General features: G+C 39.8%; 1 protein-coding gene across 2 annotated transcripts; it reads left to right on the top strand.

Moving 5' to 3' along the window:
• The first annotated feature begins 2,934 nt into the window (after positions 1–2,934).
• Positions 2,935–13,298, top strand: LOC149316196 (selenoprotein Pb-like). 2 transcript variants are annotated; one of them, XM_089518631.1, is made up of 5 exons: positions 2,935–3,022; positions 7,041–7,278; positions 7,824–8,036; positions 9,968–10,109; positions 12,094–13,298. In XM_089518631.1, the coding sequence occupies exons 2-5, from the start codon at positions 7,058–7,060 to the stop codon at positions 12,337–12,339; spliced, it is 822 nt and encodes a 273-aa protein (XP_089374757.1). In that variant the 5' UTR covers positions 2,935–3,022; positions 7,041–7,057; the 3' UTR covers positions 12,340–13,298. The 2 variants fall into 2 exon arrangements, with proteins under 2 accessions (XP_089374757.1, XP_089374758.1); XM_089518632.1 differs by lacking the exon at positions 2,935–3,022 and adding an exon at positions 6,937–6,956.
• The last annotated feature ends 8,136 nt before the right edge of the window (positions 13,299–21,434 follow it).

Here is a 21,434-nt window from a genome sequence, read left to right as displayed (position 1 = left end):
GCGCCCAGTGACACACTGGCAAAGCACACTCATGGAAGCCCCTCATACATACCCCCTTCCCCCCATTCCCCCTGTTGGACTGTCTGATTTGTGTATGTTGCAATCACATCCACTTCACTACTGGCAACATGTTGTGTTTGTCGTAGATTCATCAAATCATAGCATTGGAAGAGACCTCAAGGGCCATCTGGTCCAACCCCCTGCCATGGAGGAACACACAAGGCACCCCAGACAGATGGCCATCCTGCCGATGTTTAAAAACCTCCAAAGAAGAAGACTGCACCTCTCTCCAAGGGAGTGTGTTCCACTGTCAAAGGACTCTTACTGTCAGGAAGTTCTTCCTAATGTTGAGCTGAAATCTCTTTTCGTCTAGTTTGAATCCATTACTCCAGGTACTATTTTCTGGAGCAGCAGAAAACAAGCTTGCTCCATCCTCAATATGACACTCCTTCAAATACTTAAACAGGGCTATCATATCACCTCTTAATCTTCTCTTCTCCAGGCTAAACATACCCAGCTCCCTAAATCTCACCTGATAAGGCATGGTTTCCAGACCCTTCACCATTTTGGTTGCCCTCCTCTAGACAGCTTCTCAACATCTTTTTTGAACTGAGGTGCCCAGAACTGGACACAAGATTCCAGGTGAGGCCTGTTTTGTCCCAAGAGCGATGCTATGGACTTTGGGTGTAGTAAGGCCTCTGGCTCTCGGGAACACAGCCAGAACAAAAGACTTGTCCACAAATTTCTTAAGTTTTTAAAAGCTTTACTGGATATAACACAAATAACACAAAACTGATTTCTTCTTTTTCTTACTATAGTCCTTTCTAAATACCTTGCTCTCTTCTTGATGTATTCTATCTTTCTTTGAGGACTATCTTTCTTCCTTTGTGGACTTATCTTTTTGTCAAAGGAGAATACTCTCTCCAGGTCTGACTTGGCTGAAATCTCACTACACACTGAAACTAACTAGAGGGAGACAGCATAAGACCCTGGGATTTCCCACAACCCTTGTCTTTCTTAAAGCTGTAGACCTGTATTTCCTCTCTTAAACTAATACATAGAAAACCTAATATAATCTCAACTAAATATATGTCTCAAGAGCATCAAAGATGCTCTGGAGGCATGACAAGGCCTGTTACTTCCCTTGATCTATACACTATACTTCTATTGATACAGCCTACAATCGCATTGGCCTTTTGTTGACTCATGTTCAACTTGTGGTCTGCTAGGACTCCTCCTAGGTCCCTTTCACATGTACTGTTGTCAAGCCAGGAGTTCCTCATCCTATATCTGTGTATTTTATTTTTTTTCGCCTTATGTGTAGTATCCTACTTTTGCATTTTTGCTTTTCCACATCCCAGCACTCGTGCCATGCTGTTTATATGCATGTGCAATGATACACATTTTTGGCACTGAGGCAGAGCATCCGTGCTTCTTTTTGCGCCAGTTTTTAACCCTGGAGTGAGGCTTCATGTTGGTTTTCACCTTGTTTCACATTGTACGTCATCTAAACAGCTCGGCTTCCAGTTGGTTTGAAGCTGCTTTATTTTGCCAGTGCGGACAACCCCACAACCTTAGAAGATTCCTCCGCCTCTCTTTCTCTTGTTTTTTCTCGATGAAACACATTAACACTGCTTCCCCTTTGGTGTGATAGGCATGTGCAGCTGGCATATATTGGAGAAGCCTTCTATCTCTCTATCTCACTCTTGTGTGTATGTCTTCTTTCTCCCTTGACAGGTGGATTTATAAAGTTCTTAAAATGTAATGTTGTGAACTAATTAATGCATTGACAGCCTAGGGATGACAGCTTTTTTGGATCAGAATTTTACCTGTGGTTGTGGGAATAGTGAGGAAGAATCATGTTGTGGAGGAACAGTGAGCACACATATGCATGCCTCTCTGGAAAGTGTTGTAAAAGACAGCTGGAAATATTTTTTACAGTTGTTTTTTAATGTTTTGGTGGAGAAGCAGGCCAAACCCTGCTCAGTATGGAAGCTGTATACGCTATCACACACAGACTACACATTCTCAACCTCAGAGACACTATAGTATCTCCACTGCATGTGATAACAAGTGACAAAATCCCATTAGTGATAAGCCTCTAGGAATCCTTGTATTATGTTGTTGTTGTTGTTGTAGTTGTTGTGTGTCTTCAAATCATTTCTGACTTATGGCAACCCTAAGGGTAGCCTAGCACAGGGTTTTCTTGGCAAGATTCGCTCCGAAGAGGTTTGGCACTGCCTTCCCCTGAGGCTGTGACCTGCCCAAGGTCACTGTCAGTGGGTTTACACGGCCAAGCTAGTGACAAAACCCCATCAATGATAAGCCTTTTGGGATAATGCTTTTATATATAGGATGACCACCTGAAAAAAGACAGATCTCCTATGTAGTTCACAGAATCATAGCATTGGAAGAGACCCCCAAGGGCCATCCAGTCCAACCCCAATCTGCCATGCAGGAACTCACAATCAAAATGCCCCCTTTGACAGATGCCATCAAACCTCAGTTTAAAGACCTCCAAAGAAAGAGACTCCATTACTCTCCAAGGCAATAGCATATTTCACTGTCCAACAGCTCTTAGTGTCAGGATGTTCTTCCTAATGTTTAGGTGGAATCTCTTTCCCTCTAGTTTGCATCCATTGCTCCATGCTCCATCCTCTCAAATATTTAAACATGGTTATCATGTCACCTCTTAACCTTCTCTTCTCCAAGCTAAACAGACCCAGCTCCGTTAGGTCACAGGTCATGGTTTCCAGACTGTTTACCATTGTGGTCACTCTCCTCTGGACAGGTTGCAGCTTGTCAGTGTAGAAGAAGGAATTTGTACCTTGTTATGGTGTTCAAATACTATCAATTTATCTCTCATCCATGCCTACTCAGAGCTCCTCTTCTTCAGCATACCCTAATTCTTTTTTCCTTTCTCCAGGATAAAGGGAACATGCAAAAAAAGCAAACCACTTGTGCCTGTGACAATATGAACGTTCATGCAGGGCCATGCTTCTGCTTTCTTCAGTCTAGTACAGTAAGAGTTCATTTTTGCAGTTTTCTCTTTATCTGTCATTGCATTGTCCATGTGGAGATTATATTCCTATTGCCAAATTTTCTGTATCACATAGCACAATTATAATACTATGATTCTATTTTAACCGCTATGTTTCCATCCTATGGAGTCCTGATATTTGCAGTTTAGGGAAGGGTACTGAGAATTCTCAGCCTGAGAGTTCTAGTGCCTCACTGAACTACAAATCCCAGGATTCCACACGATGCAGCCATAGCGGTTAAAGTGGAGTCATAGTGCTATAATTATGTAGTGTGAAAGAGCCCCTGAAATAAGTAAACTTGTAGATTTGATATGTTTGGTGGTGTCAGACCTTCCATTAGTATACATTACCTTCCAGCTCAGATTGCTGTTCTGCTTAGGATTCAGTCACTGCTGTCACCATGTTTCAGGTTTATACAAAGTTATTTCTTACCTTATATCTTTGGGGCTTAGGGATGCACATCTAAAGATAATGTGTATTTCTCAGTGATTAGAAGTGACAAAAATATAAAACAGATTATTTCTTTTTTCTTAGGAGGACACGATGGATGTACATGTAAAATATAACATAGTGATTGAGAACAGCCTTATCTATTTAGGTGTAATACATAAAATATTCTAGTTACTGTTTTCAGTTACATTAAAGAGCATTTTCCAAACTTTATGCCATGGTGTTTGAAGGATGAGAGAACAGCATAGATAGTGCCATGACTGGAGTTAAAAAGAAAAGGTGAAGCAGTTCAGTGCAAAACTTAATTTCCTCAGGTTTGCGCTTTTCAGATAAATTGGACTACAAATCCCAAGTCAGCAAACAAATTGTGGGGTCTGTATGCATCAAAATGTACTAGCTTGGGGGAGGCAGTAAAATCTGACCTAAAAAGAGTTTCAAATGAGCTAACAACAAAATGTACCACTTACATGCAATGGTATTAATAGTCTCCTTTTCATATCAAATCTATAGCTTCTTATACTAGCACTACTGGTTAATAGAACAACAACTTTTCATGTTAAAAAACTTCCCCATCAAGCATCAATTTAAACAGCTTGGATTTTTTACCTCATTAATTAAATATGTTAAGACTTTTATAAATGTTCCACTTTCTGCACTATTTCTGCAAACATTAGGGCTTTCTCGAGCCTCCAAAGGTGTTCCTCTTGTCTTGTGCATGGATGGGGCTATTTAGGCTATATAAGCAACAGCATTCAGTTCTGAACATCAGAAATAGAGAGTGTGATATTTAATTATTGCTTTAAATTTTAAAGGGGTAATTTAAAAGAAATAGTTCACTGTGTCATCTGCCCTCAGAGCAATAGCAATAGCAAATATGTTTCTATACCACTTATCAGTGCACTTAAGCATTCCCTAAGCAGTTTACAATGTGTAAGCTAATTTCCCCCAATAGGCTGGGTACTCATTTTAGTGACCTATGGAAGGATGCCAGGCTGAGTTGACCCTGAGCCCCTGGCTGGTATCGAACTCACAACCTTGTGGTTTGTGCATGAGTGGCTGCAGTATAGGCATTTAACCATTGCGCCACTAGGGCACATTTCAGAGAAGGAATCTGCAGAGTCCAGGTCAGAACCATAAATGCAAAAGAACTGTAGTTCCCCATATACTTTTAAAAATTGTCATACAGTGCTCTTCTGAGACATTTTTGCCTCTAAAGTAAAAAAGTCAAAATGACACATACAACATCTTGTGAGGATGCAAGAATATGGTGTCCCTCCTGAAATACTCTGTCTTTAACAATAGCTTCCTTTTTCTTCATAATGAGATGAGCTACTTTCTCATGCTGTTCCTCAGCATAAATGAAAACGGTCAGGCAGCAGTTTTCTCAATGTGCCATCCTCCAAGGGGATAATGCCTTCCAGAATTCATTGCCTGGCACAGCATGGTGTTTCTTCAACTGCATGTGATGTTTATGAGTGTAAATCAAGTAACACTGGGTGGCTGGTTACAATAAGCACAAAAACAGTTAAATTCTCAGGAGACATCTGTAGCTGTCCAATTCACCAACCTGTCATGCCCAGCCTGGAGGATGGCTTGGAGGACTCAGAGGATGAGCTAGAGCCCCTGGGACCTGAACCTGTAATGGAGGAGCCAGAGCCCCTGGGGCTTGAACCTGTAACGGAGGAGCCAGAGGCTGGCCCTAGTTCTGCTGGAGCAGAGTCTATGGCCCCTCCAGAGATTCAGCAGTCAAGTTTGCCTGGTGCCGAGGCTGTGGACACGGAGGAGGATCTGGGCAGTGTGCCTACCTTCAATGAGCGTCGAGCAGAAAGAGAGGGACTTCGAAGATCTCAGAGGCTTTATCAGAAGCGTCTTCGTAATCAGACACAGCTGAAGGCCGGCTCCTTGCCTTCTTAAGCACCTGGAGCATGTGTGGTTCTTTGCCAGTGGATATCTGACTCTTTTAAAGGAAAGACTCTGTCTCTGGCTCCTTTGGCTTCTTGTTTTGACTACCCGGAAACCTTGACCTTGGACTGCTTTATCGACCTGCCTATCTGTTGCCCTGAACCTCGGACCGTCTGACAATTCTCTTGGTAATCCCTTTTGGTAGAACTACTGTGAATCTCCAGGACTGTGTAGCTTACACTGACTTTGCTGTGCTGGGAGGGGGTTTGTTTGTTTGGGAACTAGCTGCTTTATCAGCCCTTTGGCTGCTTTCCCGGACACAACCACCTTATTCCTCCCTGCCCCTTTTGGGTGGAGAGACCTGGAAGAGATCACTTATGTCATGGGCCAGCCTCTGGATGGGAGGTCAGAGACCCTGGATAGTCCAAAGTTCCTCAGAAGACCAAGTAGAGCAACGGCTGGAGTCCTAAGGAGAAAGGCAGAGTATAATCTTATTGGGAATTCTGGGTGCAAGTGGATTTGTGCGGGAATGCCATCAGATGTTATGTTTTGCAAGTGGTCAAGCTAGCTGGCTGTTGTTGAATCTTATATGAGACAGACTGAGTGAGAAATTGGTAAAGTCTAAAAGGGTTCAAAAGTCAAAAAGATACTTCCTATAAGAAAGGCTTAGTGGATTCCTGAGAAGTATCAAAAATTTCACTGCTCATCAGATCAGTATATGTGAATGAGAATGTGAAGGAGCTTGAGTCACTCAAATAATAAATATAATTACATTTCAGGGCTTTGTTATTTGAGCTTGCTGTTTGATTTGCTTCTTTCCCATGCCTAGACTATTTTTTTTAATGCAATGCTGAATCGAAAGGGGGGATTTTGCCCCAATAGTAAAAAAGTCAAAGTGACATATATAGCTTGTTATGAGGATGCAAAAAAATTGTGTCCCCTTGGGAATATATCTGCAACAGTGACTTCCTTTTGCTTCATAACATATAGTACCAAGAAGGAGATGAATCAGACACCATAGGATACAGCCATGGCATTTAAAGTGGAATTACAGTGCTATAACTCTGTAATGTGATTAATTGCATCTAGATTGTGCTGCTCTGACCACCAGATGCTAGACCACTCTATTTAGTTGCCAGAGACTGTCCTAAATATTACCTACTGTGCAATCCAGTTTTCTTTAGCAAATTTTGGAGGATATACTCTGTCAAGAGAGAAGGGTAGAGTGCAGCCCTTCTGTCTGACATCTAAGCTTCAACACTAAGCATGCTTACTAGGAAGGCAACTCCAATTGGATCCAATAGTACATGCCTCAAAGTAAATGTTCATGCAACTGTACTGCCAAAGAGGCACATAGTCATGCGAGTTGCTCACCACAGTCTGAAGAGAGATAGCCCCAAACATATATTTATCACCTCATTAGCTGTCTGGGGTAAATAATCTGACCTTTTTCTAGGAAGCCTCTGTGTCTGGTTGCATTCAGGTTGAAATCCTAGGTAGATTCCACATGACTGTGTCTTGAAAACATCAATTAATGACTCACTGGTCACCTTCAGAGACAAGGTACTAAGTCTTAAGACAGAACAATCTTATGTTTACTATGTTTAGTCAAAAGATCAGGGTTAATGCTACTCTCATCTATTGCAGGCTGAAGGGCGGTGGCTATGATGGGTTACTCTGCCCTAGCCACAAAAATCCTGCTGGTGGGGCTAGTGATTATTACTGCTGCACTAGCAGAAGTGACTGAGAACAAGACCCGGATATGCCAGCCTGCACCACTTTGGAAGATCAATGGGACTGTTCCAATGGCTGGCATGGAGGGTCAAGTAACCGTGGTGGTCCTGTTGAAAGCCAGCTGACAGTTCTGTCTCAAGCAGGCTGCCAAGTAAGTACTTGCCATAAAGAAGACCTTGTTGGCTCAAGGTTTGCTGCAAAGGGGTATAAAATACTAGGCCACAGGAAGGTTAGCTTTTTTTGACTACAAGTCTAACAATCCCCCAGTGAAGTAGTTTTTCCGAACTCTGCTGGAACCCCACCTCTAATGTTCAGTAACAAATATGACAAGTCAAATAGCACATCTTTCCACTAGGCTTTCTTCCAGGAAATGCTAATCCGCTAAATGGGATATTAATCAAATGTTAGAGAAGACAGATTCTCCATAAATTCCAGTTCAATGACTTATAGCCTCAGCTGTAATAGATAAAATATAGCATATATAATGAAAGACAGAAGCACTTTGCCTTGTGAATTCAATCACAATATCCCATATAACCTATTACTAGATCTATGCAGCAATGACCACCAGTGAGTTGATAAATGAAGGCATCTCTGGCTGTACAGACTCAGTTCCCACATAATATATGCAAAGAGGAAGGGTGAAGGTTACATCTTCTTTTCCTAAATGTTGGTTATTTCTCTTCCTGCCATCAGCCTTGGTGGCTTGCAGAAGAAGCTGTCCAATGAAGGGGTGACCAATGTCAGCTTCCTGATTGTGAATGAGAAGACTCCTTTCTCCAGGGCTATGTACTGGGAGCTTAAACGACATGCCCCTCAAGGTATTCCTGTTTACCAGCAGCAGATCTTGGAACCCGATGTCTGGCAAATTCTAGATGGGGACAAGGATGACTTCCTGATTTATGACAGGTCAGTATTAGCTGGGCATTTCCAGAAGGCTCTGAATTGGTAGCAACGAGATGGCATCAACATTCAGATAGTCTTCCTTTTGTGTCCTTAATGGATTTTAACTAGTATGAAAATATTACAGAATAAGGAAGCTTATAGGGGCAGGGGACTGATGAAACCCCTTTAACATTCAGTGAATGAGATAAAGTGGCATGATACAAGCCTCATGCTGGAAGTTCTCTATGTCAGAAAAACTAACAGCCTTGTACATAATTATAGTTATAGTACTATGTTATAATTTTAATTGCTATGGCTACATCCTGTGAAATCTTGGAGTTTATTGTTTGGCGAGGTGTTAGAGCTCTCTGGCTGAGAATCCTAAATTTGGCATTATGTGCCTTCAAGTCATTTCTGACTTATGGCGACTCTACTAAGGCAAGCCTATCATGGGGTTTTCCTGGCAAGATTTGTTCAGAGGGGATTTGACCTTGCTTTCACCTGAGGCTGAGAGCAAGTGACTTGCTCAAGGTCACCCAGTGGGTTTCCATGGGCGAGTGAAAATCGAAACCTGGTCTCCAGAGTCGTAGTCCAAAGCTCACACCACTCCATCACACTGGCTCACAAGAATCCTAATGTCCCTTCCTAAATTGCCAATCACAAGATGGAACCATGGCAGTTAAAGCAGAATCATAGTGCTATAATTGTGTGGTATGAAAAGGCCCCAAGATCCTTTCATAGCAAGACCATGGATGTAGAGCTGATGATGGAGATAGGTTGTTTTTATGCATTTGGTTCATCTGTGGGTCCCAGCTCATGGTGATGTTGTGGACCAGTCAGGCTAATTTACAAAATAATTAGAAGGATACAAATTCCTGTCATCTAGCAGAAAGTCACACGGGGGGCTGTCCAGCTCAGTACCGACGCGACTGCGCATCCAACAATTTGAATTCATGTTAAAACGCAATGTTTTATCCTACCTGGTTGCCTTTCCGAATCGAGAGGGAAGCGGAGTGAGTGCAAATTGTATTACCACACCGGTGCGGATTCAACTATTCGAATCAGCACCCTTGCACATGCTCAGTGGGGGTCTGAGCAGACAGGGGATGATGGGATAGGTGGCAGGGTGAAGGAGGGGAGCAGATCAGGGTGCAGGAGCAGGCAGGGGATGATGGAATAGGTGGCAAGGTGGCAGAGGGGGTGAGATGGGGTGAAGGAGCAGGAGGGGGATGAAGGAGCAGGACGCAGGAGGCCAAGAGGGGTGACAATGGAGTGATCTTCCACACCAGACCACTTCAAAGTGAAATCGAAGTGAGCTTAGAAGCAAATTTTGGTGAATTGGCTTGTTTCCAAATTCACCAAAATGAGGAGTCAGGGCAGATTGAATGTGGAAGTGCCTCATAAGAACCGCCCCCCCATAGAAAGCAATCACGTGAGATAATACATCACATTTTAGCATGAATTCGCACCGTTGGACCATCAGTCACGTTGGAACTGAGCTGCAAACAGCTGCAAAAACCTCTGTGTGATAAACACCAGTGGTAATGTATTTCCTTTTGCCAGCAAGCAGCACACACCTGGAGACAGAAAACTAGGATGAGAGAACCAAAGTTTAAGCGCATTCTAAAGACAGTTCCATTACTTTTAAACAATAATTTCTTGCACATTCTAACCTATGTGCTATTTTTAACATGTGTATCTGTTTTTACTTTTGTAAGCTACCTTGAACCATAGATCTAGAGAAAAGGTATGCTATTATCATTAGCAGCAGTGGTGATACTAAAATATGTTAAGAGCTGAACACACTGTCCTTATTAAGCAATGCATTTCTTGTGTTTGAGGGATATAACAAGCCACTTCAGACAATTCTGGATACATTCATTCCTGAGTGGTTCTAGGCTCCCTGATATCAATTTGGTGTCCTTTCCTCCTTCTTTTTTTTCTTGGTTTTGCAGATGCAGCAGGCTCACTTTCCACATACAGTTGCCATACAGTTTTCTGCACTTACCATATGTTGAAGCAGCTGTGCGCTACACATACCAGAAAGACTACTGTGGCAATTGTTCCTGGTATTATTCTAAGAGCAGCCAGGAGGAGGTAGGAACTACTCACCCTTTCCCTTGTCAACAATTCTGTTTAAGCCAGTGTTGCTTTATTTGACCAGCCTGATTATTTGAGTGAGAATTGTAGAAGACTTGTGATCGCTTACTTCTTCCAGTTGGGATGAGAAAGCAGAAACAGGATATTTTTAGTACTGACCCTCGATATTTTGCTGCCTGCGTCAAAGAATATTATAGTCCTTCTTCACATTTCTATACAGAAAAGCTGGATGACAGTTGAATCTTACACAGTAACAAGTGTACTGTTACCTGATAAGAATTGTGGGAGGTAAAGAGTTTGAGACTCAGATGTGCATCCCTGAAGCTGCTGTCCATATTCATAGGTATGGGATCTTTTTGCTTGTGCCCAAACAAATACTCCTTTTAAAGTAAAGTCAATCACATTTTAGAGAGTGTAACTAGACAGCCAGTGTAGTATAGCAGATTGAATGTAGGACTGGGATTTTGGGGACCAGGGTTTGAATCCCTACTTGGCCACAGAAACCTATTGAGTGACCTTAGGCAAGTCACACGCTCCCATGCTCAGAGGAAATCAATGGAAAACTGTCTCTGAAAAAATCTTGACAGCTTCCACTTAGGGTTACCATAAGAAGGAAATGACTTGAAGGCACACAACAACAAAGAGACTTCATTATATGACACTTGAATGGATCATGGATGGGTAAAGTAATAATTATAGTGCAACCTATTTTAAGGACCTATTTAATGGATAAGGTTGAAGGGGTGCAGAAATCTGAAGGGATGAAAAATACAGTGACAGCAGAACAAAAACGGTAAAGGATGCAGCAAGTTATTTGCCAGAGAAGAGTGAGATAGGAGTAGAAAGAATCAGTACAGAGTTAGAGTTTGAACTGAAAAAGAGAGCAAAGTATTATTATTATTATTATTATTATTATTATTATTATTATTATTATGCTTTATTTATATAGCGCTGTAGACTTACACAACTGTACATACAAACAATAAAATAGATAAAGTAAACCCGTCCATGGTGTACAATCTAAGAAATAATAGCATAATACATGTAAATAATACATAACAATACAGGAAAGGGTTCAATAAAGTAAAACAGGCAACAAATTAAAAACAGTAGTAGAAAATAATTTAGCTTATCAGAAGCAGAAATGAAGGGGGACCAGTTGTTGTTTAGCTTCTGCTATGCCAGTTTCATTATACTGCTTATGACATCCAGTACTATTGATCACATCTCTCATTATCTCTCCCTCTGCCCAAACTCCTCTTCCTTGGGCCATACCTACCCTGAAAGGAGTCTAGCAATTAATTTTTAATTAGATTAAGAGGGCAGTGCATTTTTATTCAAACCTTTGCACAACTCTTAAAATATGAGAGTTTTTCATATTTTCAGTGCTCCTAGACCAAATACCATAGTACCACATTCCCACCATACCTAGGGTGAAGGCAAATGTGTGTGTATGCTCTTTGGTTGTGTGTGTTGAAAGCTCTGATTTCCTCCTTCCTTATTTCTTACTGATTCACGTACTTAGTTCCAGATTCCAATGCAAATCTTTTTGACCTCTCATCTCCATTTCACCTTTTTTGACACACCCACAACATATATCATGTTCCTTCATTCCATAATTTATCACTTTTTATTAACCACAAAAATGTGAAACATTCCTTTGATGGAATGGTTCCTATCTGCCCCAATGGCCAGCCAATCAACACACCCTAAAAATCTGGTTGTGGAAATTAGATATTACTTCCTTCTTGTTACAAGATTCAGACAGCCAGTCAGTACTTCACAGCTAATTTTTCCTGAAAAAAAAGGGACCTTTTACCTCTATACTCACTTCAGACATTTATATGTTTGTCCAAGAAAATGAATGCAAATTTGCCATCTAAGGTTTCTATCTTCATTTTTAAAATGTCTGTGTTCATATTAAAACCATCACCCCGAATCTGTCTGTATAACATATTAGAACCTAATGTTATATTCACAGGTGAATAGCACAGCAACTACTCAGATAACAGCAACAACTGAAGCTTCCAGGATCAAAGAGAAAAACCTACCAAGTCACAAGCATGAAGAAAAGAGCCAAGAGGCACCTAACACTGAGGACATAGTCCCCCAATATTCACAACATGAAGAAATGAGCAGACAGAAAGCTTTGTATTTGACCAGTACAGACCAACCATTTCATCACACTCAGAGCCACCCAAAGAAACACCAAACAAAAGAACCCTAGTTAAATGTTTTAAATTACATGGAAATAAAACCCAGCTTTTAGACATACATATACTAAAAAAGGGCAAAAAATTAAGCAATCAATATAAAAGTACACAATAAAAATGCACCAGCCAAGAAAAAAAACACATGATGGTTCAATTTTCAGCTGATCAAGGGAATAGAATATTCCAATTCCCTGCCTAGAATAACTCTTTAATAGCAAGAGTATAACACAGTCTTTTGATTTCTGATGTCTACTACTGGAAAGTATAACAAGGCATCCCTGATGAGAACTGTTTTGTCATTTTGAATCACTTGGCAGTTACACACAAATTAACTCATTCCATTCCACAAAACCAAGGGTGCCAATTTATCACCTCTGGACATAATTTTAGGGCTTCTGGAATTTCTGTTGAGGATTGCCTCAAGTAACTGTCTTACCTTCTGGAAAACAAACAGATGTTACAGTCCTCACTTCTGCTGGAAAGACCTTTCTAACCCCCTCTTCCATTTGCTTTTCCTGCTTTTCTGCACTTAATGAAGCATGTGGTGTAAACTAGAATATTGCAGTCACCACAGGCAGACACTTTGCAGAAGAGCGTGTATACAAGTGGAAGGATGGGATCAAAAACTGTATTTGCAGGAGGGTGACATCAGAGGACAGAAATCAGCAAAGGCTAACTTTGGACCTGAAACACAAGTTGTTATTTTTTTACACTAAGGATCATGCACATGTATTGTTAGCTTGAAGACTGCCTTTTGCTTTGTTGCTCCATGGAATGAGCGTCTGAGGTTTTTGAGAATGGAGCTGGAGAGATGGAATACCGATATGTTGAAACTACACATAGCAGGGAGGTTTAAATGAGGTTGGAGTAAGTGATTATGTGTTAAGAGTTAATCAGGGAGGAAAAATCTTCTGTACTATTTACCAGAGAATTAATATGGTTAAAAGTGGTAAAACTATCCGGGGGGAAATTATGGAAATAAATTTTCTGAAATGAATGTATTCTATGTTTTTTCTCACAATACCTTCATGTATGAGAAGCTTTACAAATTTAAGAGATAACCACTATAATTCTTTTGAGGCATTACATCTTTGTAAGTGGATTTATGTATGCGGGAATTAGAATTGCACGATTGTATAACATCCATATGCAGTAGAGGGCTGCTGTTATGTAACTACATACAAGCAAGCAAACTGTCTGATGTGCATTGCACACCAATACACATTGGTCCAGATGCATGTCAGGCACTCTTGCCAGTCTCCCATTATGCACCTTTGCAATTCAGTCATGGGTTTTCTTAGTGCCTCTGCTGCGTAGCTAGGTATATGTAACAATATGTAATGTAACAGGTCACATAGGATTCCAGCAAACATTTATTTCAAACCCATCCAAGCACTGTAGGGCAGTGTTCAGAGAACAAGAGATGCCACCATAGGATAAATACACAAGACATAGCAGGCAATCCTTAAGTAGAACTATCCTTGCTTTCTAATAACTATTATGCTATTTACTTATTTTAAAAGATCTTTAGTGGTATCTACTATTTTGTTGTTAGGTATTGTATCAATTAAACAGTACATGCTCTTTATATCTTCTTCTTCTCTCTGAAGTTTAACAAATATGTCAGAAATTAGTACGGGGAAAGCTACTCTCGGTATCTGGCTCTGAAGTAACCATTTACAATGTAGTAGTCATTATTATTATTATTATTACTATTATTTTTATATCCTGCCTTTCTTCCAGTATAGGGACTCAAGGCAGCAAACAGCAGATTTAAAACAATACAATTTAAAAACTGTACAGCATTAAAATGTATAAATATAAAAATTTAAAAAACAATTAAACCATTTTAAAAGTTAAAACAGTTATGAGTTAAAATCAAATGTTACAATATAAACCTTAAAATTTAAATAGCAGATCTTATTGATTTGAAAAGGCTTGCCAATTTTTTTACAGGTACCAAACTCAGCACCAAACAATTATTGTACCATATTTGTTCATCCCTGTACCAAAAAATGTAGCTCTGTGTCCAAAGATAACATAATTAATTACTAACAGGTAATGCTGATATGTATCAACCCATAACCCTAACAAGGTCAACAGGATTAATCCGGTGACGACTCTTCATAAAATATTAAGGCAATGGCATAATTATGAATTGCATCTCTTAATTTTTATTACACTCCTTTTGGTGGATTAAAACACCAATCTTATGCCAGGAGCTGCTACAGGTACTGCATTTGTAATCTTCAATGGTATGTTCATGACTGGTACTCTGTTGCTTATATATGTTATGAAATTCTAGGAGACATTTATCATCATAGTAATCTATGCCAACCCACAGTCTGCCATTTTTTGCAAGACAACAGTGTAAAACAGTAAGAGCAGAAAAATAAAATAATATTTAAATATTAGTATCTTAAAAGACCCAGAAAAATTAAACTTAATTTGATTACCAGAAATATTAGACTTGGTGTCAGGTGAGTGTTTCCGAGGGAAAACATTCTAGAGCCAGGAGGGCACAATTGAAAAGGATCTGTTGGTGGCTACTTCACACCTTACTCTAAAGGCAGGGGGTATTTGAGGAAAAGCCTCTAAGGATTACTTAGCAGCTCAGTAGGTTATTGTAAGAGAAGATGGTCTTTAATGTTTCACAAGGTGTGATTATTGTTACCAGTGAAGATTGTTTTACAAAAGCATTAGGCAAATTCACAGAAAGCAACCCTACCACCAGCTCCTTGTCATGATGGCCATACACTACCTCAAGTATGAAAAGCAGTATATTTCAGAGTATCAGCTGGTGAGGGACAACAAAGATGTTTATTGCCTTCATGTCCCATGTGTGGGCTTCCTTCCCATAAACATTTAACTAACTGCTGTGCAAAATAAGATGCTAGCCTAAAAGAGATAGGCCTTCCCCCCCCCCCATTTCTTTTTTTTTTTCCTAAGGGTTTGTTAAAAAAGAACAAAACCCATCCCTACATGTTAGGTTATTTCCTGCATCTTTATTAAGCCATGGGACTAAGAGGCAGTGTGTAGTTTTAAGACTGGCAAGATGCGTTCTATGTACCTGGCTGGTCCTAGTTATTAATCTTATTTTTGTGTGCCTTCAAGTCATTTCTGAGTTATGGCAGCCCTAAGGTGAACCTATCACAGGTTTTGTTTGGCAAGTTTCTTCAGAGCATTTTGCCCTCTGTGTTGTTCTCTGAGACTGAGAGAGTGTGACTTGCCCAGGGTCATCCAGTGGGTTTTATGGCTGAGCAGAGATTTGAACCTGATCTCCAGATTCATAGTCCAGCACTTAAACCACTATGCCATGCTAACCTAGCCACTTTTATATTTTGTTCTGAGTGTGGCTTCCATTTGTCTTCACCATCCGCCCCTCTCAGTGTTCCTGTTGCTTAGGAAATATGAGTCTCTTAAATTTGCAAATGTTCTTCTGGGAACTGCCATTTCTTTTCCACAGTGTTCTTGAGAATGAATGAATATAATTAAGGCTAATGTGTTGCCATTTTTAAAGCATATTTATGAGGATGATCTTAAGCAGTGTTAGATTCATTACTTCTGCCAAACCAGCTGGTCACCAGACTCCATTTTGTGGGTCAGTGCGGTAAAACATTGAATGCAACTTCCTATGCATTTAGCTGGATTTCATTTTCTAAAATGGGTTGTCGTGTATAGCTTCCAGTCATGGCTATCAGTCTGTGAGACATTATTTTGCATTCTCCTAAACATTTAGATGGCACTTAGAGAAGATGAATTGCACTAAAGCATTCTTATTTGTACTCAGTTATGGGTGAAATTGCTCTATAGTCTATGAATACATATTTCTTTTTTATTTTGCAAAAAGACACTTCTCATTGACCACTGTAGCAGCACTTGCTAAATGGAGACAACAATTAATGGTTTCTCATATACTACAGAGAAAAATGTAAAGTGGTGTATCCCAACACTAAAAATCGTAATATCTATGGCAAGTTTGCATTGACAAAGGCATTTGGATTGACAAGCAATAAAGTGTTTTAATAAGCTTGTTTCCCCCAGTGGAGAATAAGGAAGATCTGTTAGGCCCGAAACAAATGGGCCAAAAAGATTGCAGCAGGACCACTGTGGCACCGTTTGCACCAGGGCCGTAGCAACCGCATGCACCTGACCCTGATCCAGACGGCTGCCGTGGTCCTAAACCAGGCCACTTCCTTTTTGGGAAGATGCAGCAGCATGGCCACAATCTCCGTCTGCATTTGGGGTGTGCATCATCTAAATGCTAGGCCCCAAAGGCAGCCAGAAACTGCATCATTTGGCCCATCTATTTTTTTTTTAATTGGAGTGCATTTGTGGTGTACAACACATACAAAATTACATGGGTAATTACATGATGCCTGTTGCTAATGAACAAACATAGTATTGCTCCCTCTGACTCATACTGGTATATGATGGCATGATGTCTTTGGGGTTATGACCAATAAGATCCACCTTTGAGCAATTAGCATACTTTTTGAACTCGCTTTTGTTCAGTTTTTGCTTGGTAACCTTCCAACACAATTAACCATAAATAAAATGTATGCCACTTGGATTCCAGTGGCTGCCTTAATTGTTAATCAACTGGTTTTAAGATCTTGGGAACCTTGTTTTACACTTGATCCTAATGTCAGGTTAGTAGATAGGATTGTGTTACCACACTCAACACCCCCTGTACGATATATGGGATTTCCATATTTTCATATCTGAAGCCAGGTCTATTCTTAAGAGCTCATGATGATTGTTTGAACACCAGGAATATTTCTTATGTGAAGAGCATGTTAACTTGAAGACATGTGAGGAACCCAGATAATACTAAGATAAAGGCTAAATGGGTTTGCTGATCACTCTGTCTTCCCCCACGCTTTCCACAGATCCTCTCACACTATAGACAAAGGCAATGGCAAGTAAGACCACACTCCCTATTTACCCTGTGCTGTTTTCCCACCTTCCCTATCCATCTATGTTGGGGTTAGCCTAAATCCAATCAATGTTCTTGTTATTTCGGAGGAGTAGTTTGAGTGTTAGACCATGACCCTGGTGACCAAGGTTCAATTACTTGCTCAGCCATGGAAATCCACTGGGTGGTCTTGGGCAAGTCACACACTCTCAACCCCAGAAAAACCTATGATTGGGCAGCCTTACACCATATGTCAGAACTTGCAACCTAAAGGCACACCAGCAACAAATATCCAATTAAGTAAATTAAGATTTACTTTTGAGTTAATGTTCATGGGACTGAACTAAGAGACTAAAGGAATAATGTATCTGTTCTTTCAGTGGTTTTGTTCTGAATTTACTTGCTGTTATTATTATTATTATTATTATTATTATTATTATTATTGCTTTTAGAGAATTATAATTCTTCATGCACTACTGATTTGTTTATTGTTTTAAATAAAGACAAAATGGATTTTTGTTGAGGAGGGTAAAATGAAGAGCTGCAATGGCCTTGGCTCACATCCAGTTTTCCTGATACCCTTTTGATCCAGCCTGCCGCCTCATGACCTGGGATGCTTATGTTCTGTTTTATGTCCTGTTTGCCATTGTTGTAGGGCAAGTCCACAAATTCACAGCAACAGCAGAGTAAGATCCTGGTTTCTTATCATGCTTTCTATAATCCCAGCTAACATACTTTTCAAATATTTGCTAAAAGATAGTCTTCAAGGGACCTCTCAGTTTCTCTGCACTATCAGTTTACTCAGAAGTAAGACCCACAAGAATGTACTTACTTTACTACTTTTGTATCCCAGATTTCCTTCAAATTGCTCAAAGCATACATCATTTCCAATGCCCTCTATTTTGAACTCATAAACACTCTGCCAAATAGATTAGGCTGAGAGGTGGTGACTGGGGCAGGGTCATCCTGCCCATGTCCAATACATATGTAATGCATTAAAAGTAATAGCATTATCTGTAAAGCATTACTTGGGGAGGGTAGACTAGTCAGGTATTATCAGTAATCCTTTTTGAAAATAATATAGTGATGGGTAATGTCACTGTTTAATGCAGTGTGACAGGAAATGTTACTACAGTATTTAATTTTTCTTTTTTTTAATTTTGGAAGCAAAAAAGTGTTTTTAAGGGATTCTGCCCATTTTAACCTACTTTCTGAATATTCTACATTCCCATCCATGAACTAAACAGTATTGATAAATAAATCTGAGTGAACAAAAAGAAAGGTTAAGTGGCAGCAATAAGCATAGTACCTGCCAAATTATAATTAAATTAGTTTTCTATCCAGCTTCATTCTTTCTCCCAACACTTTTGGATGGAAAGACAAGTCCTGGGGAAATTCAGTTATGCATCTAAGCAACAAATGGAATCAGCTGGAAAAACCTAGAGTATCAATGGGTATGCGATTATATGGGAAATATATTGTGAGTACAGTATGCCAGTGTTAAGCTTTAGGTGTGGTGAAGGTATATGTTAGAGTAGACACTACAACTTATCTAAAGTCATTTCAAGTAAGAGGGTGAGAAAGATTTGTCAACAGAAAAGTAAGGAGTCTTAGGTCTATGGTTCACAGCATCCTTGGAGGTGGAAAAGTAGAGTATGTATGGAGCCACAGACAGAGGGCTTAACACACAGATCTTCAGAAGAGAAAAGGAAAGATACCAAATGCCATCATATCTGAAGGGAAAGAGCTTGGGAGTTGGCTGCTAGACACCTTTCTAGAATTACTGGCAAGTACAAATTTTTGATGGTGTGCAAGTATCTGATTGTCTGTGTGAATTCTTTCTTTTTCTTCTTTTGGAATCAAGACAGTCTATTATAATGCATATCTTCCCAAGTGATTTGTGTGTTTAACCCAGAAGATGGTGGACATATCTTAACTTTTAAAAATAGGTTGGATGGTCATTTCTCATGGATCCTTTTGCTGTGGATTTCCACAATGGCAGAGGGTTGAACTAGATGGCCTTTGGGATCTCTTTCAACTCTATGATTCTATTAATGGTGTAACCACAATGGGTTGTTTTCCTTTAGTAAAAATATGTAATTAAAAGTCTGCATAGTACTCAGTGTGCTTTCTAACAGAGAATTTGATAACAATTATTTGGTTCAAGTTTCATCCTGACTTTTGATGCACAGGAATAATCATTAAGCAGTGTGCTGTTGCAGAATCAAACTAACCTTGGAGTTAATTGAAGCAGCTTCTTCAGGTGAAAAGCTCCAACATGGATGATGAGGGCAATGAGGAGGCAAGTCCTAAAACTGGGAATCAAGGCAGTTTACAATTAAAAGAAAATACAGGCTCATATGCAGAGATATGATCAGTCAGATAGCCTGGACCTGAACCACAATTATTTTTCTACTTCCATCTTTCATCTCTCTGCATTGTTAAAATATGAGATCATTTCCAAAGTCTGAAGATAGAAAGATTGCTAGAACTGGAAAGCCATGAATCAGGTTTTGGGTAGTGTGCATAATTTTGGTGTGGGGAAAAAAAAGGTGAATGCAGATTTTGAAAATCGTATTATCAAGAAAGCACTGGTGAGGATATGGGGAAAATAAAAAGGAAGATTGAGAAACTACCTGGATAGTCTGCAGAGAGCATGTAATAGATCGGAGTGGGATCAAATTTTGACTATCCCTTGCTACATTTTATTTTGGTGGGTTCCTGAACCTTGGATGGATCATCTCCAAAAGAAGGTTGAAATGCAACAGTTGGAGCTTGGTTCACATAAAAATTAAATTATGGAAGTGTTTCTCTTGTTGCTTTTCTGTTTGTTGTGCAGCTGTTCAAAAGAAGCATATCTCTTTCCATGACAAAAGCCCATTCATCAGATACAAAGTGCTGCCCTTTTGCAGTGCTGTCTGTGGTACACTGGCATACGAAAACAAGACAAACAAGACAAATGTTTGAATTTCCCAGAGGTTAAAGAAATATGCAGGATTTTTTTTCAGGCAGTCACTGGAGAAATTTTTGGTTAAAGTTTGGCTTCAAAAACTTTGCTGCTCTGCTGCTCTGTCACAGACGTTGATTTATATTTGCTTTGGATTGGAGAAAAGAATGCTGAATGTGATTTTGCATACATGACTGTATTTATTAAATTGAGTACCTTTTCCCAGTCAGGTATTTTGACTGCTGGGGATGCTCAAGGTTATCATTGCTTGTCCAGAAATATTGGATGTAGGGAGATTTCAGATCTCCTCACCCATGTTTTCTTTGCTCTAAAAACTGTTTTTGCAATTACTAAACTTTCACTTTATTCTTTCTGTCCCATTTAAAAATGTCAGAGATTCTAGAGAGTTTTAAATTATAAATGGTCTGAACTGTTTTGCACTTTTGTACAGATCATTTAGTAGGCCCGTACATCGTGATGAGAAATATGATGGTATAGACAACCATAACCTTAGCATATCTTTTCACCTCAGAGTGTTGTCTAGTCCTTTGATAGCTGCCCTTCCTAGTCCTAAACTCCCAATTTCTTGACTAAAGTCTCCATTCAGATCAATGATTGATCAAAGCTATGGGAATTCTTTACCTATTTAATGTTCTCTATTGTCTACACTGAATCTATGTAAATTCTTTACGGTCATTATTAACATTCTTAATGTTCAAAGGCAAGCCTTAACACTTTCATCTTTGATTTTCTGTAGTAATTGTTCCAAGTCTTTATTTTCTGCCAATAATATGGTGTCATCTGCGATGGTTGATATTCCTTTCTCTGATCTTCACTTCTTCCTATTCTCAGTCTAAACCTGCTCTACACTCAAATGTTGTTCTTGTGTGCCTTCAATTAATTTCTGACTTACAGCAAGCTATCATGGGGTTTTCTTGTCAAGTTTCTTCAGAGGGGAGTTTGCCATTGACATTTTCAGAGGCTGAGTGCGATTTGCCCAAGGTCTCCCAGTGAGTTTACACGGCCAACTCAGAATTCGAACTCTGGCCTCCACTGTCACAGTCCAACACTCAAACTACGCTGGCTCTCACATACACCTTCACAAAGCCAAAGGCACCATTTCTCTTTAGTCCAGAGAGCTTTTAAGAGGCAGCAAATGTTCTTTACCATTTTTAATATGTCCCAATTTTTCCCTCATAAGGTGTTGTTTTTGTCTATGTAGAAAATGTGTACTCCTCCACAAA

This window comes from Sceloporus occidentalis, unplaced genomic scaffold, assembly GCF_023333645.1.
Source record: "Sceloporus occidentalis isolate IW3139 unplaced genomic scaffold, rSceOcc1.0.p SCAF_3, whole genome shotgun sequence".
In the NCBI taxonomy this organism is placed as follows: domain Eukaryota; kingdom Metazoa; phylum Chordata; class Lepidosauria; order Squamata; family Phrynosomatidae; genus Sceloporus; species Sceloporus occidentalis.
The sequence above is the reverse complement of the archived record's forward strand: the minus strand, read 5'-3'. Positions and strand labels throughout refer to the sequence as shown.